The sequence below is a fragment of the Capricornis sumatraensis genome, chromosome 13 (genome assembly GCF_032405125.1).
Source record: "Capricornis sumatraensis isolate serow.1 chromosome 13, serow.2, whole genome shotgun sequence".
Classification (NCBI taxonomy): Eukaryota; Metazoa; Chordata; class Mammalia; order Artiodactyla; family Bovidae; genus Capricornis; species Capricornis sumatraensis.
In genome coordinates this window covers 10,931,046-10,947,455 of record NC_091081.1, presented here as the reverse complement: position 1 = coordinate 10,947,455, position 16,410 = coordinate 10,931,046, and the positions used below count along the sequence as shown (strand labels likewise).

Below are 16,410 nucleotides of genomic sequence, written 5' to 3'. Positions count from 1 at the left end.
CCAGTTTTTCTCATAGCAGAGTCTTCAAAGCAGTTCTTGTATACTTACCTCTTGAGTTAACATCAGCGGGAACTCAGAGGGGTGACTGTGAGGCTGTGGACCTCTGCTCTGTACTGAGGTGGAGATGCCTGTGCTACAAGTACTTACAAGGATGCATGGGCCAGGCCTCAGTTTTCTTTACTCCTCTTAGTGAAGGTAAGTGGGAGAAACTGGCTGTAAGAAAGACATTACCAAGCCTCTGACAGAGAAGTGACACCATTTTTATACTAGAATGTGGTTAATAAGACAAAGCAAAAGAGTCTCCAACCCATCTAAATTAAACAAAGCCTGAAACGAATAGAAAAAATGTGCAGTGTGTATTTGGCAGATTTAAGACAACTCAGGACAATAAAACAATGGACTACAGTGGACTGTTTACGTATATATAGATCTCTCTTAGGCACCATAATCAACATGAGCCCACAGTTATTTAAACTTGATTCAGGCCACAGTCAGACATTTGTTCTTATTTACAAATATTTAAATTAAATACAACCTGAAACATGTTTTGTTACATACCAAAAAACAAAAAAAACTATGCAACTCGAAGCAAATGTTTGTTTTAAATAATTACATTTAAACGAAATGGAACCACTTGTGGTGCTCAAGTTTTTACCACCCCTTCCAGAAAATCTTTTTCTACCATCTCTTCTATTTTTTGCCTAGCTTTGCTGGAAAATGGTTTGTGGTTTTCCAGCTTCATGTCCTTGTTGGGGAAGGTGGTGGAGTAGAGGACGGGGCTCCCTGAGTGTCCTGCGCATCGGCTGGTGACTTTGCTATTGAAGACTTGGCTGAGCACATTGAAGAACGGCAGGAGCTGCTCGAGGCTGCGCACAGTGCAGATGGTGAGCAGCAAGTGCCCCGGCTCCCAGCCCAGCGCTCTCCCTGAGTTGTCCTCCTCCGGATTTTTCTGCAGAAAACAGAGAGGCAACTGTTAGCAACAGAAGGCCTTAGTCTGTGAGAAAACTTAAACAGAGTTAAGAAATGAATACAAATGATGACATTAAGTCTCCATTCCAGACTTGCTAAAACACCTGCTTTTGACTGAGGCCTTCTGGTGCCAATTATTAACTATACAGTGTAGTAAGATTTTCCATCTAGAATGTACAAGTAAGCTTAGTTATTAGCAGAATTGGTTTTGCATATGGACAAATACTAAAGTTCATCTTGTGCTTTGCATATACTCAAAAAGCTCCCAGATTTCTGGACTCCCACTAAAGTATCCGAGGACTAGGTCATAAAATGACCACAGAAGAAGGGATGGCAGGTCTCATACATGTCACTGTTAGTACATCAGTCAATTACATTGTGGCCAGAAGGCTTAAGCCTGCCACAAGACAGTAGCAGAGTCTGATGAATAATTACTACCACACAGAGAAAGGAAAGGCACTCCAAGGAGAGACCTGCTATGTGCTTCTAGCTTGTAAACCACATGGGGAAGGAAGGTTGGCCCTGGAGGCAGTTACTCCAGGGCTGGTATCCTGCTCTGCCATGTCCTTACTGTGGGCAAGATGCAACCTATAAAATGGGGCAGCAGAAAAGTCAGATGAGAATGTATGTGAAGACTGTTCACCAAGTACAAGCAGTAATTTACATACTTAAGCAGCTAATCTGAGAAGCCAACTAAATTATACAAATACAGTTGTAGACATTAGTCTATCTAGAGAATGTTCTGAGAGATCTGAAGACGTCTGAACTGGGGCAGAATCATACATGGGAAAACATACTGAGTAAAGACAATGAAAACAACAAGTAGAAAAAAATATCAAGTGGGACTTAGGAAGCACGATTATAGTTTCTCATATTTGTTAACAAATGGGGTTTGCCTTCTAAGATGTTGCTGAGAAACTGTCATTGTTTACTTACTTAGTATTTTAATATCACTAGTTTCCTAGTGGAGAAGCAGATGCAAAATCCAGCTCATTTTCTTGTGTGCTCAACAGAGTTTGCGATTTCCTTTCCTCTCACCTAGTAATGCTGGCTTTAATGACAGTCCTGGGACTGGCAACTACACCACTTTTACTGCCCTAAATCCAAGTGTGATTCAATAGCCATTTAAGAGTCTGCAGAGATGAACTGAGTCTGAAGGGAAACAATATGCTTGAACCGTCTACACAGCTGATTTCCAAATGTAAGGAACTATGGTATAACCTTTTGATTATATTCCTGCCAAGAGGTACTTTTAATAGGACTTTTTTACTAAAAAGCTCTTGACCAAGAAGAGTGCACTTGTTTTAGTGTTTCTGTTCTTAATCAGAACTAAATCACTGCCTCAGTAGTAAATAAAATTTAAAAAGTCAAACATGTCTCCATGTGAACGACTCCTCCTTTCACTTCGACAGTCTGCACTGGAAAGACTTCCTTCCTGTTTTGCCTCTCTTGGATGGCTGAAATCCAGACCTGGGTTTGTGTCTCAAGATTTGGTCCAGATGTGGCAACTTTTGCTGCCATATCACAAGCATCAAAAAGCCACCCTCACCTGATGACTGGCCATCTCCAATCCCTCCAAAATCACTGTCTTAAAGTCCTCCTCCTTGTCCTGTGGAAGGAAAGATTAGAACTCATAGCCTTTGCTCCAGTGAAAAGTGGACTTGGCCATGAAGACCTTGTTTTAAGGCGTTTTGGATGAGAAAATGCTTTCCAATAAAACATTTTTATTTTGTGGGAGAAGTTCTATAAAAACTCATTACAATGAGATAGAGGGATGACAATGTACCTATAACCACATAGCTTCTGGATTTCTTGTCAGGATTATTTTTTCAGACCCTGCAATATCAAAATGAAGGTACCCAAGTGTGCTCCTATACTCTGGATTCAACTTTTACCTTCATCTCCGTTCTGTTACTTATTAGTCCCTAAAGAAACAACTTGATTTTAAATCAAGTTCTGCATGTCCTTTGAATATAACCGCCTTTGAAATCACTGTCCCCCATTCCACCTCTGTAGTCTGTGGAATGCGGTTTAAGAGGTGCTGCCTGAATAGGGGACTCCAGAAGACTGGAAAATTTCTGAGCACTCAAAGCACGCCTTACAATCTAGTACTCAAAACAACAACCCAGACTGTCCCCATAGTGTACAATTTAGTTTTGAAATTTTCTGAAGGCAAAAGACGAAAGATTTGTAACAAAGGCCTACTGATGAAAGAAACTCACTATTTTCTTGAGTAAAGATCTGCAATGTATTAGCCTGATGTATAGTGGAAGTTGTACGTAAGATATGCTGTATCTTAACAAATGTTAACTGCTTATACTTAACAAAAATACATTGAAAAGAATGTAATACCTTTGCCCTTTTCCGAAGAAGTTTTGCTAGTCGTACTACGTAAGGTTTAAATTCTCGTTGATGTATGCCCTGCCTTCTGACTTCCAAACCAGAATCATCTGAGACTTCTGGAATGAAGGCCCATCGGTACCTATGTATAGAAGAATGGTATCAGTATCAGTAGGATACATACGGTGCCTCTAAGACAGGGCCACTTAAATACAGTAGACACATCACGACTCCACCACGTACATGGATTCATGTTCAGCTGAGCCGCCTGCAGCCCTGTCCCCTTGAGCTTGTTTGTTAACCTGAGCCTTCGTCAGTAAGTAAAGACCCTGTCAACTACCCCACAGAGTTGAAGTGAGTAAATGAACATTTGTAACGAACACATGAAAACTGGAAAGTACTCAACACCATTTTTTTCATGAGCATAGATGTTTCCTACCTACATAGTAAGGTGGGCAAAGGACTGAAAGGATTTAAGAAAGATGTAAATAGAGCTTCTGAGTACACTTCCATTCTATTTTTGTGTTTAAAATTTCATCTTTAATAAGTAAAATTAGTATCTATGAAAAAAATTCAAACAGTATAAAAGGGTGTACCAAAGAAAGGTAGTCTCTCTCCCCTCACCACAGGTTCTACCAATACTGCCGGTTCATCTCCATCTGGAGTTTATGCATAAAAAAGCATGGATTCACACAAGCAACTCCCACCTCTTTCAATACATAAAAATGACTGCTGTTTATTTTAATTACGTATCTTGGAGAAAGATCATCTAAAATGCCATCCTTTTTATAAGCTACATAGTCCTCCAGTGTTGGAAGGTACTGACTTAACCCGTTTCCTAGACTGTCCAATTTTTTGCTATTACAAATACTGCCATAATGGATACCCTTATGAATTGTTGAATTTTGTGCATGTCTGAGAGGACAGTGGTTGGATAAATCATAGGCTATAGCAGAATTACTGGCCGAAGGAAAATATGTATTCTGAATTTTGGTAAATATAAACCTCTGGAGAAAAATGAGAAAATATCAATGTATACTTCCAACACTAGTAAGAATGTTTCTACTTAAGGGAAAAGGAGATACACTTTAAGATCTTTACCATTCTGATAGTTACTAATAACTTTAATTTGAATTTCTCTTACTAGTAAGCCTGAGCATCTTTTTAAACATTTGAAAAAATCATGAATAAAAAGATATTACTCTTTCAAAAATTATTAAATTCTCCATGTTATCTTTTACCACCTTATAGATTTTCTTTAAAAAAAAGGCATAGTTAAAAAAAAAAAACCCTGTAGTTGATACTACATTTTTGATCCCTTTTCTATATCTTGACAAGAGGTAAGCTTGTTATGGTTCTCACCATGGAAGCTAAAAAGGAAAGGTGTGTGAAGACTATAGTTTTATTACCTCTGTGAACATAAGCATCCTAGTTAAGTTTGGACAGTTTCCTACAATTCTGCTTAGTATCCTTTTCTAAATTCCTTCAGGAGTAATATCATTTTAACAGACATCCAACCACAGAAATTCATTAAGAAGTGGATATATATGGTTTCAAATGGGGGGAAAAAAAAGGAATGGGAATTGATGTTAAAAAAAATTTCTAGTTCTTACCATTACATTTAATGAAAAGTAAGCTTGTGCAACAGCAGTTTTTAGAGAAAAAAGGTTCTGGTATCTTACTCTTTATCCTATTAATATTCCATTGCACCCTATTAATAGCCAATATTCTTGAATATATTGGATAGAATAATACAACACAATTTATAAATGCATAATTAATGATGTGTATAAATTCTCCAGTTAGCCACATATTAATGAAACAATCTTATAGTGCTTGCATATTACTTTAACAAATATGAAAAAAAGTGAAAGTGATGGCTGCTTAGTTGTGTCTGACTCTTTGCAACCCCATGGACTATAGCCCACCAGGCTCCTCTGTCCATGGAATTCTCCAGGCAAGGATACTGGAGTGGATAGCCATTCCCTTTTCCAGGGGATCTTCCCCACCCAGGGATCGAACCTGGGTCTCCTGCACTGTAGGCAGTTTCTTTACTGGCTGAGCCACCAGGGAAGCTCAAATATGAAAAACCATAATTAAGTATTTTGAGCACTTATGAACAAGGCATTTCATGAGAATTTGGTTATATTAATTTCTCCCTGTTCCCCTCTGCCACCTCTAGCTCACTTCACTATCATCTGAAAGAAAAGGTGTAAGGAAGCTGCCTGCTGACGCAGGAAGCATGGGTTCAGTCCCTGGGTTCGGAAGATCCCCTGGAGTAGGAAATGGCAACCCACTCCAGTATTCGCATCTAGAAAATCCCATGGACAGAGAAGCCTGGCCCGCTACAGTTCTTGGGGTCATAAAAGAGTTGGACATGACTTAGCTACTACGCTACCACCACCACCACCTCCTACACTGGGCCTGAAGCTGGTGAGTCGTATCCCACGGCCTCACATCTGCTGGCTACTCAATCTGTTGACCGAATGGTCTCTTGGTCTTAATAGATCCATGACAACCATCTCCAACCAATAACAGTGTTGCCCCACCATCCTCCTGCCAAAAAGTATTACATTTTAATAAAAATTAGAAATCTTTTACTTACACAAAAAGTTCTGTCTTAGATGTCACTGACCAAAGCAAATGCATTTCCAAAATGTCTATTTAATATCCTTATTTTACTTACATCTGAAATTGAGGAAGATTTTCGGAGGGCAATGCCAGAGCCAAATCCAAAAATTTGCAAGCAGAGAGATAGAGGTTTAACCACCGCTGGCTGTTGTATGAAGTGGAAAAGCCATTACCTCCTGTGTAGGTTGTCTCCAGACCAGCCACAGAGGGGCCTGAAGTCCTGTAGGCAGGGGACAGTGCTGTCAGCAGGTGTACCCTCTTACTGACAAGTAATTCCTGGAAAATCTCAAAATGCCAGCTAATATTTTTCATAATCAGTCTGATAAATGTACCAGTAATTGCTAAGCAAGGTCATGACTAAATTATACTGTTCTCAAATCAAAAATTCATTTCTGTTCTTTTCAATATTAAGACTATAAAAATAGCAGAGAATAACTATAGTCAAGAAGGATAAAAATATAAGCTGTGAAACTAACAGGCCTCCCTGCTACTCAGTGCCCTTCTGTAAAGATAGTGAGAGGGAAAGTTCCTCTCAGAACCCACACGGCCATTAGCACAGGGGACACTTAGAAACCTAGCACTGAAGAGGAGCAGATAAATTCAGGACACACAGTGTCAAAGGAACTTTTCAATTTATAAACTGGTTTGTACAAAAATTCCTAAATAAAAATAAATTATGTTTAGCCGTATATTAATAAACTGCTTCACTACAAAGACTAAAATTCTAGCACATTAAACTGAGATCCTTCTGGAAGATATGGACATTTGAATACCTTAGTTACAGGTTACCTGCCATAATAGGTTTCGCTGCATGTTTCAGGGAATAGAGATGACCTACTAAAACCAACCTTGTTCACACAGCAATGCTGCTACATTACTGCAGTGACAGAACTGTAGAAACAGTATTGCCTGAAACTGTATTTATGTCTAGAGGCCCACAGCTGCAAATTTGGATGGTTTAATTCAGTCTAAAAAACCTAAGGTATACATGAAACTGTACTATAGCCCAAAGCAATAAATTGCATAACAAGAGACTAAATACATAAACTATTCAGATGAAATAGTGTCTATTCCATCCTAGTTGTAACACTCCGGATGATTTAGGATACTAAACACTGACAATACTGAAATGAATTACATATTACCGTGAAATATCTTCATCAGCAGTGAGTTCCTGCTCCATCAGTAAAAATACCTGTACCTGAAGACCACGGAATAAGTGTCAAATGTTTATCTAATCCTTCCTTCAAGTTATCTTTAGGCTATATTTTCATCAATCCAAACACAAATTTTAGGATACAATGTTAGGATCATTAAATTATACTTAGTTTCTAAAAATAAAACGATGTTTAGCACAGAGCCATGCTACTCATCTGGCAGAGGTGGGATGAAAGCATGCACTTATTTGGTGATTATGGAACAAAGTTATAGTTACCTAAAAAGACACGTTACAGCCATTTGTTTGTGAGGAAAGTATAGGGCTGGGTTTTCAGAGTTAAGAGATGGTTTTCTCTTTACTTACTCATCTCTTCCCCCTCCCCCACCCTCCCAAGGCATTCAGATGAGGGTGATGGTTTGGTCTGAGAGGAGAATGGGCTGGTATCTGGGACTTAAGAAGGTTTTATTGTTTGGGACTTTACAAAATCTTATTAGAATGTCTCTGAAGCAATTTATCTGGGTAAGAGCTGCATTTCAGAGTGATACATGCCTTCAGGCCACCTAAATTCAGCTAAAAAAAAAAAAAAAAGTGAAGTCGCTCAGTCGTGTCCGTGTCGGACTCTTTGCAGCCCCATGGACTGTAGCCCACCAGACTCCTCCATCCATGAAATTTTCCAGGCAAGAGTACTGGAGTGGGTCGCCATTTCCTTCTCCAGGGCATCTTCCTGACCCAGGGATCGAACCCAGGTCTCCCGCATTGGAGGCAGACGCTTTGCCCTCTGAGCCACCAGGGAAGCCTGAAATCCAGCTAACCCACCTCTAATCACCCCGGAGGTTCCACTATAGGTGGAGCCAGGCCCGGCAGCCATGGCACAGTTAAACCTTGTCATGTAGAAGAGAGTGAACTAAACCAGGTCAGGTGAAGTAACGATTCACAAGGAGCTAATGACCCTGAATATTGCACATTTCAGTTTAAACCATGGAGACGTAATCTGACTCGTTTTACTAGTTTCAGCTGTAATAATCTCGGCTTAACTAGAGTTCAGTTCACTTCCAAAATCAGTTTTTATCCAGTAAGCATGCCGATACTTGTCACATTGTTTTATAATTCAGATTTACTACCTGAGTTAAAATTAACTCACAAGTTCTGTGATCATGGTAGGCCAGAGCGAGGTAAGATGTTGTGGAGACATTCTCAAAAGTAACACTCTGAAAAACAGGAACACTTGAGAGTGAAGAGTTGGCACCTGGGGCAGACGAAGACTCTCAACCAATCTCTCTGAAAACAAACAAACAAAACCCAGTATATTTTCAATATCTAAATGTTTAGTATCATTTCCATATGAACATTTCAATATAATCTATTATTTCCAAAACTAAGATGAAGAATCAACTTTTTAAAAAATTTGTAATCTGGTGCAGATACTTTCATTAATTTGATTTTTACTAGAAAAATTGCTGTAAAGGCTTAAAATGCTTACTCTATATTTCTGTACTTATCATGGATGGAATAACAGATTGATATTGGTCCATGGACCACACTTTGAGAAGCACCAATAGAGTCAATGTTAAAAACATCACAGGGCAAATAGTGTGTACGATGTACACTGGACATTAGGTATAAAGAGTCAGAAAAGAAGGAGTCTTTTATCTTCAGAGAGAGAGGAATAATCTCTGTAAAGAGATGACAACTCTCATTCTCAACCCAGTCCCCACACCGCCTGCCGAGGCTGGTGGCTGCCTGCACACTGACTTGTGTGCAGCAAACAGTTCTGCCTGGGCAAGTTCACTCCTGCTACAGGGCCACTGGCGGTTCAGGGTGATAACTGCACCGATACCCTCCAGGACACAGGACCACCAAACCCATGTGATGAAAGAGATCAGAAACCTTACATAACCCGCTGCTCTGCCCCCAAATTCTAACTTCTAGGTAAAATTTCCTGGTTATGCGTCTATTTCAGTCTCCTCCTTTAAAGATGTATAACCTCTCATCCACAATAAAAAAAAACCAACAAAAAAACCCACTAATATGCCTGGCTGCAGCGAAACAGTCTTACACCTCATTCTCAAACATGACTTCCCAGGAAATTTGACCCAAATAATAAAATAGAGACCATATTTACGCAAGTCCTATAAACGCAGTGTTTGATTTCTTTTACATACGAGTGATAATTAATTTTTGTTGTTTCAATAGAATAAATTTCTAATTCTACAACATTCTCTATCCACCAACATTTGTTAAATATTTCACCCCAACTTATAACTTATGGAAAGTATTTTTTAAGGAACAACAAAAACTCAACAGTTTGGAAAATAGAGAAAATAGTTTTCCACTGTTTACCTTGTATATCGGGAAGATATTTCTGATACTGGTCAATTTCACTGCTAAAAATAGCAAATGCTAATCTTTTCAGAAGCATGGCTCTCTGCTCTAGTTCCACATCACGGTTTGCAAAGAGATTAAGCGAACTGCTCTGGGCCACAGCTACACGAGCTGAGGGGGATAAAAAAGCAAGTAAGAGGTTGTCACAGTCATTTAGCGATTTGAAAAAAGATGCTTGCACTTTTCGTTTTTAAGAATGTCTAGAAACCCTATGACATCCGAGAGAGAGGCACTCCGGGTGGAGGACTGGGGAGCTCTTCTCCGAGGCAGATGCGCTGGCACACAGAACCAGCACACAAGGCAGAGACCAGTGCAATGTGGAGAGAGAAGGCAACTGAGGACTGACGTAGGCTTCAGAAGGTAAGATCACTAACAATGCCCCTTTATGAAGCCCTTTATTATTTTATGCCATCTGCCTAAATCCTTCTCATTATTTTGATAACTTGTGGCCTGGCCCAGCCAAGCCTACCGAGCTCTCCCTCCTGTCTTGTACTCACCCCCATTCCCTCTTTGCAGCCACTCTGTCTTCTTTGCTCTTTCGTGAACTCAGTAAGCTTGTTCCTATCCTGAGGACTTTATAATTTTTGTCCTTTATTTCCTAGAATACTTTGTCCCTAGGCATGCTCACAGCTATCTTTTTTTTAGTTTCACCTCAAGTATGAGTTCCTGAGCTGTTATTTAAAATCTACTGTAGCGCCCTATTTCCTTCACAACTTCTTACTCGCTCTCTGAAATAATTTTACTTATTGCATTAAGGTGAGCATAATGCCTGGCACATTTTTGTCTTTTAATAAATAATTGTTAAAAAGATGAATCTCAACCTTAAAACAAACCTGTGGAGATTAGAGAATACACTGTCCTTTTTCTAGAGGGGAAACTGCAGCTTGGTTAAGAAGGGACATAAAATTCTAAGGATTCATCCAACTTCGCTGCTATTTAAGATCATTAGTTGGATAATTTTCAAACTTTAAGAAAATCAAGAAAACTTTTTTTTTCCAGATGAAATACTATAAGAAACTCCAATTTATAAACAAAAAAAATAGATAATTAGTGGGGTGAAAAGTGACTCTACTCTCTCTTCATTCAAAGGAGATAAACACAGCCCCAGTATCTTCTTTTTGGGGTCTCACTTCCCCTACCAAGGATGGAATCCACACCCCCGGCAGTGGAAGCCTGGAGTCCTGCCCCCAGGATGGATGGCCGGGGAACCCCCCAGAGCCCCAGGGCTTAGAGTGACTTGTTTGATAGGTCTGTCCCTGTTGCCTGCTTTTCTCCGCCTTCCTGGCGGTCAGTCCTTCCTTCGGTGATTACCAAGTGCCGGGTTCCATCCTATGTGCTGGGGGAACAAGTTAGAGACAAATGTGACAAGGCCGAATAGTTTACTGATGATTTATCCACTATGCTGTCTTCCTCAAGTTTCAACGTTATATTCCTGTAGGGCACTAAGCATCACTATTACCTGACAAAGAGCTAATTCAGTAGTTTCTGGACAAGAGCAAAGCAAATAAGAATGGCTCCTGTACAGGAAAGACACTTAGGTTGTCATCCATAGTACTCACTCATTAAATCTCTAAACGTTGTCTTATCATGTGTCATCAGATTGTCCATAATTGCTCTCCAACTGAAAGAAACCAGGATCATGATATGTAATTAACATCTTGTTGTTAGTATTAAAAAGTGTTCTACTTTGCAGATAGCAGTTGATTTCAACAGATTCTGTGAAATGCATTAGCATGTTGAATAGAAGCAGGAGGACTTACTGGTTAACACAAGAGGCATCCATCTGAAAGAAACTGGGATCCATAAAGAGGTCAAAGGCTTCTTTTTTCCAAGCTCTCCGTGTGTACTGATACCCACTAAGACTGCTCAGCAGCTGGACACAGGCTCGATAACTGGGGGCATTATGTGCGCTGGGAGGAAGGAAAACCACATTAACCTCTATATTATAACTTTATTCATCATATTAAGTTACTCATAAGTGTTCACATTTACCTATAGCAATGATGGGAAACAGAAAGCACTTGTGTAAGAGAAACATTTTTTATCACTATAATTTAAGGTAAAAATAAAGTCATTTTGTGATAATTTCATTTTTGGAATAAAGGAAGTGAAGTGAAGTTGCTCAGTCATGTCCGACTCTTTGCGACCCCATGGACTGTAGACTACCAGGCTTCTCTGTCCACGGAATTTTCCAGGCAAGAATACTGGAGTGGGTTGCCATTTCCTTCTCCAGGAGATCTTCCCGACCCAGGGACTGAACCCGGGTCTCTTGCATTGTAGGCAGACGCTTTACCATCTGAGCCCCCAGGGAACTGAATAAAGGAACACAACTTATTTTTAACAGAATACGAGTTAACTAATGCATCTAGTTAAATAATAGTAGTACCTATGATTTCGGAGGTAGGGCACAACATAATGCATAATATTTACAAGTAAAGGAATGACTCGTTCTTTTTCATCACTGTAGAAAACCATATCCAAAAGATGAGCCAAAACCTAAAAAAAAAAAAAAAAATGAAATGGAATGTGTCATCTGCGAGCTGAAACCGACAGCGTCTACAGGAGGTTTCCAGTCTGTAAGAGCACCTAGAAAACCTTAGCATTAGAAAACCCTAGAAGCAAACTCCCTAAATCCGTCTCTGCATGAATGGCTTCTGCCACTGTTTGCATCCCTTTCCACTGTAACTGAAGAATATACATATGGGCAAATATTACCAGGAAGAAGAGAAAAAGAGAGGCTAAGAACCTTCCAATGTGACAGGGAGTAAACACCAAACTTAAGACCAGAAACTCAGTACCTCTCTCCCTGACCGGGTTACCAGGGGGTTTAGGAAAAATCCAACCTCGTGAATTGGGATGCAATTCTGTCAATTAGCTATCTGCCTTTAGTCATACTGTCCTAATCTTTGTAGGTTCAGTATCCTCATCTGTAAAGGGGAAACAAAAAGGAACTGTAGGTCTGTATGAAAGAAAGTGAAAAGTGAAGTCGCTTAGTCATGTCTGACTGTTTGCGACCCGGTGGACTGTAGCCCACCAGGCTCCTCCATCCATGGGATTCTCCAGGCAAGAATACTGGAGAGAGTTGCCATCTCCTTCTCCAGGGAAATCTTCCCGACCCAGGGATCGAATCCAGGTCTCCCACATTGCAGGCAGACGCTTTAACCTCTGAGCCACCAGGGAAGTCAGAGCATGTATATAAAAATATTTGGTAAACTGTAAATACTTCATAGTGACCAGCATCTTTATATCACTTCTACCCTTCCCTACCAAACTGTGATACAAAAGCACTGTTCAATTTTAAACAGTACACTTGTTAAAAATAGTGCATGGGGGTGGCAATGTCTAAAGTTGCTAAAGTCATGTCTGACTCTTTGTGACACCGTGGACTACACAGTCCATGGAATTCTCCAGGCCAGAATTCTGGAGTGGGTAGCCTTTCCCTTCTCCAGGGGATCTTCCCAACCCAGGCATTGAACCCAGGTCTCCCACATTGTGGGGGGATTCTTTACAAGCTCAGCCACAAGGGAAGCCCAAGAATACTGGAGTGGGTAGTGTATCCCTTCTCCAGCGAATCTTCCAGACCCAGGAATTGAACTGGGGTCTCCTGCACTGCAGGTGGATTCTTTACCAACTGAGCTATCAGGGAAGCCCATAAAAATGTTTGGTAAACTGTAAATACTTAATAGTGACCAGCATCGTTATACCACTTCCACCCTTCCCTACCAAACTGTGATACAAAAGCACTGTTCATTTTCAAACAGTACACTTGTAAAAAAAAAAAAAAAATAGTGCATGGTTGGGGGGGGAGCAAGGTCTAAAGTGCTGTCATTAATATTTAACAAACTACTAATCTGAACACAAAGTCTAAACTTTATTTTATATACTGATTTCTTCAACTACAAAATAGTATTTCAAATTAAAATCTCCTTTGTAAGAACTACTTACTGTTTACTTGGAAGTTCATGTGAAAAAATCTGACGATATTTACCTCAGAAAGTAATGTCAATGCATGGACACTATATACAGAAGGAGTTATGTTTGAGGTTTCCATTGCAGGTGATAACATATCTAAATAAGAAAAAAGACAGGTAAAGATACAGTTAGGTGTTTTCCCCACTGAAAAGAACTACATGTTAAACACGAGAAAAGGGGGGATTTTATAGCGATTTTAGCGCTGACTGCAATAATTTCGCAATGAGTGGTGGTGGTGCTTCAGTTGCTAAGTTGTGTTTGTCTCTTGTGACCCCATGAACTGCAGCCAGCCAGGCTTCTCTGTCCATGGGATTCTCCAGGCAAGAATACTGGAGTCGGTTGCAATTTCTTCCTCCAGGGGATCTTCCCGACCCAGGGATTGAACCTGTGTCTCCTGCATTGCGGGCAGATTCTTTACAGCTGAGCCACCAAGGGACAGATGCCTACAAATACAAACTTAAGTGTAGGGGGGATCAATACCTTCAACATCAGATTCCAAATTGGTTCCATCGACCATTATTTTGGGAGAAGGCTTAACTTCAAGATTTCGCCGCAGCCATGTTGTCTGTTCCAAAGAAGAACCAGCAATTGCACCAATTGCATCCACTATTTTATGAGTCACATCCTGAAGAAACAAGGAGAACCCATTATATCTCTGTGTGTACACAGGCGCACACACGAAACTTCACAGATGATCTTATCTGACCTTCCCAGCTTAGATTTGAGAGCATTGAGAAACAGAGTTTTGGCACCAGCACTCAATTCAGAATGACGTACCTGGAGGTCTCTTTGGTCTTTTTTATTCTCCAAACTAGGGTTTTTCATGATAAACTCATTCAGAACTCTGAAAGGGTCAAAGAAAAAAACAAACAGGAAATATTATTGTGAAGAAAATGATGTAATATAATTTTTCACAGCAAGTGGTTTTATGGTCTCAATTTTAACTTTATATGTGTAATGAATATGGGTATATGTGGACATTCTATGACTCAGGTAAAATGCATAAACCTATGCATGTAAACATCTGTACAACGGTGTTCATAACAGCATTATTTATAAACTCTAAAGGTCCAGCAATAGAAGAGATAAACTGTGGTGTACTCATACTATGAAATAGTAAACAGCAATGCAAATGAATGAATTGTAGCTACATGAAATTACCTGGATATTTTTTATTAAACATATGCTGTATGAAAGTAGTAGCCATAAAACAGTTGTTGTTCAAAACCAAGGCAACCTTTACCTGTGGCACTGCATGTCAGAATAGAGACTATCTTGGGGAGAAGGGAAAGGACAGTAATTAGGAGGGAACTTGAGGGGACCTATGCTGTCTCATTTAATTTAGGTTTGTGACTGTATAGTTGACATCTTCACTTTGTAATAACTTATAATTCGTATGTTTTCTGTGGTTTATATACTAACAAAAATTTTTAAAACGTAAAACCCATCAATCTTAAATTGTAATATAAAAATGGTTTCTTTATGCACATAATAGATTAAAAAGAATTCTTGAATGTAAGAAATCCGTTTCCACTGTTTGCTAAAATTCTACTCAATATTTAACTTGATTTTATTAACTATATGCATAATTATTTCCAAACTAACACATAAAGTGAGATTGAAGAACAATCATATAAATTTCTATAATTAGGAATTTTTAGAGGATCAGTGGAATGGTTGGGAGAAAAAATAAACCACCCAATTTAAAAGAGGAGTTTTCACATATGAGTGAAAATGCCCAACTTTTAATTTAAATACTCAGAAGACACACACATTGAGAAGGAGGTAGAACACTTCATTATCTGAGAAATGAGAAAGGAAGAAAAAACAGGTGATGAAACAAAAAATCTTGCAGAGGAGAAGGTACAAGTCTAACAGTTGGTTTTAACTTTTAATGAGATTAGCAGGACATTTTGTGATGATTCAAAGAGCTGTCCATATACTCCTTCTTTGAGCCTTAGAACAATTTAGAGGTAGGTAGTTCAGTTCAGTCACTCAGTCGTGTCCGACTCGTTGCAACCCCATGAATCGCAGCACGCCAGGCCTCCCTGTCCATCACAGGGAGTTCACTCAAATTCACGTCCATCGAGTTGGTGATGCCATCCAGCCATCTCATCCTCTGTCGTCCCCTTTTCCTCCTGCCCCCAATCCCTCCCAGCATCAGAGTCTTTTGCAATGAGTCAACTCTTCACATGAGGTGGCCAAAGGCAGGTACTATTCCTCTTGACAGATGGGAAAATAGCCTTGGAAAAGTTTATTGATGTACCCTGGGTCTCTACATGAGAGTTAGAACTAGATATCAAAAGAGAAGAATCAGAAATCTTTATGGGAACATTGTTCTGATTTCCAGGGTTTACAGTCATCTCTCATCAATAAGAATTATCATACATGCCAGTTATCTTTATCTTTGGTCCAGGAATTGCAGACGCTGAGTCCACTGCTCTTTCCACTGCACCTTCAATGTCGTAAAACCCCTTCAGATTTCTGGTTTAGAAAACAGCACAAGGGTCTAGGGGTCACTGCTAGGGTTCGCAGTGTTACTCAGCTCCTACAGGTTGACCAGCTCTCCTCCAGCTCTCATCCTTGTTCTTCCACCTCCTCTCTGCTTCCTGGTGTAAGACTACATTCCTACGTTTACCAAAATCTCGAGTCCATTTTACCAAAGAACCCTCTAACCTTAACCCTCCCTCTACTTTTTTCTAGACCACTGGTTGCCAAAGCAGAATCACTGGTTTCCTTCAGGACAACAGAGAAGCTAAGTCTGTATATAGCACCACCCAACCACACTTTTAAAAGCACCAGCAGAACTACAGAGGCTGACTAAGGTTGAAGTTCTTTGCATGTGGTTGAGTTTACATCCCATTCAGTGGAATAACACATTGAACGTCTGAGGTAATGCAAACAGGTTGGAGACAAGGTTATTCCCTTTCGCGAATTTCCCTCTTCTGTCTCAAACA

General features: G+C 39.8%; 1 protein-coding gene across 5 annotated transcripts in view; it reads right to left on the bottom strand.

Annotated features, from left to right (window-relative positions):
* Positions 1-122: 122 nt before the first annotated feature.
* DOP1A (DOP1 leucine zipper like protein A) overlaps positions 123-16,410 on the bottom strand; it is an 86,536-nt gene continuing 70,248 nt past the window's right edge. For 4 of the 5 annotated variants that reach the window (XM_068984799.1, XM_068984800.1, XM_068984802.1 and 1 more), the window contains 12 exons: positions 14,231-14,297; positions 13,934-14,078; positions 13,470-13,549; positions 11,868-11,977; positions 11,242-11,391; positions 11,041-11,102; positions 9,440-9,592; positions 8,241-8,377; positions 7,086-7,141; positions 5,996-6,160; positions 3,322-3,451; positions 123-949 (listed from right to left, as the gene is read on the bottom strand). In XM_068984799.1, coding sequence (XP_068840900.1) covers positions 644-949; positions 3,322-3,451; positions 5,996-6,160; positions 7,086-7,141; positions 8,241-8,377; positions 9,440-9,592; positions 11,041-11,102; positions 11,242-11,391; positions 11,868-11,977; positions 13,470-13,549; positions 13,934-14,078; positions 14,231-14,297 — 1,561 coding nt within the window. In that variant the 3' untranslated portion in view covers positions 123-643. Of the gene's footprint in view, positions 950-2,518; positions 2,579-3,321; positions 3,452-5,995; positions 6,161-7,085; positions 7,142-8,240; positions 8,378-9,439; positions 9,593-11,040; positions 11,103-11,241; positions 11,392-11,867; positions 11,978-13,469; positions 13,550-13,933; positions 14,079-14,230; positions 14,298-16,410 lie in introns of all 5 variants that reach the window. The other variant, XM_068984798.1, reaches the window with a different exon arrangement.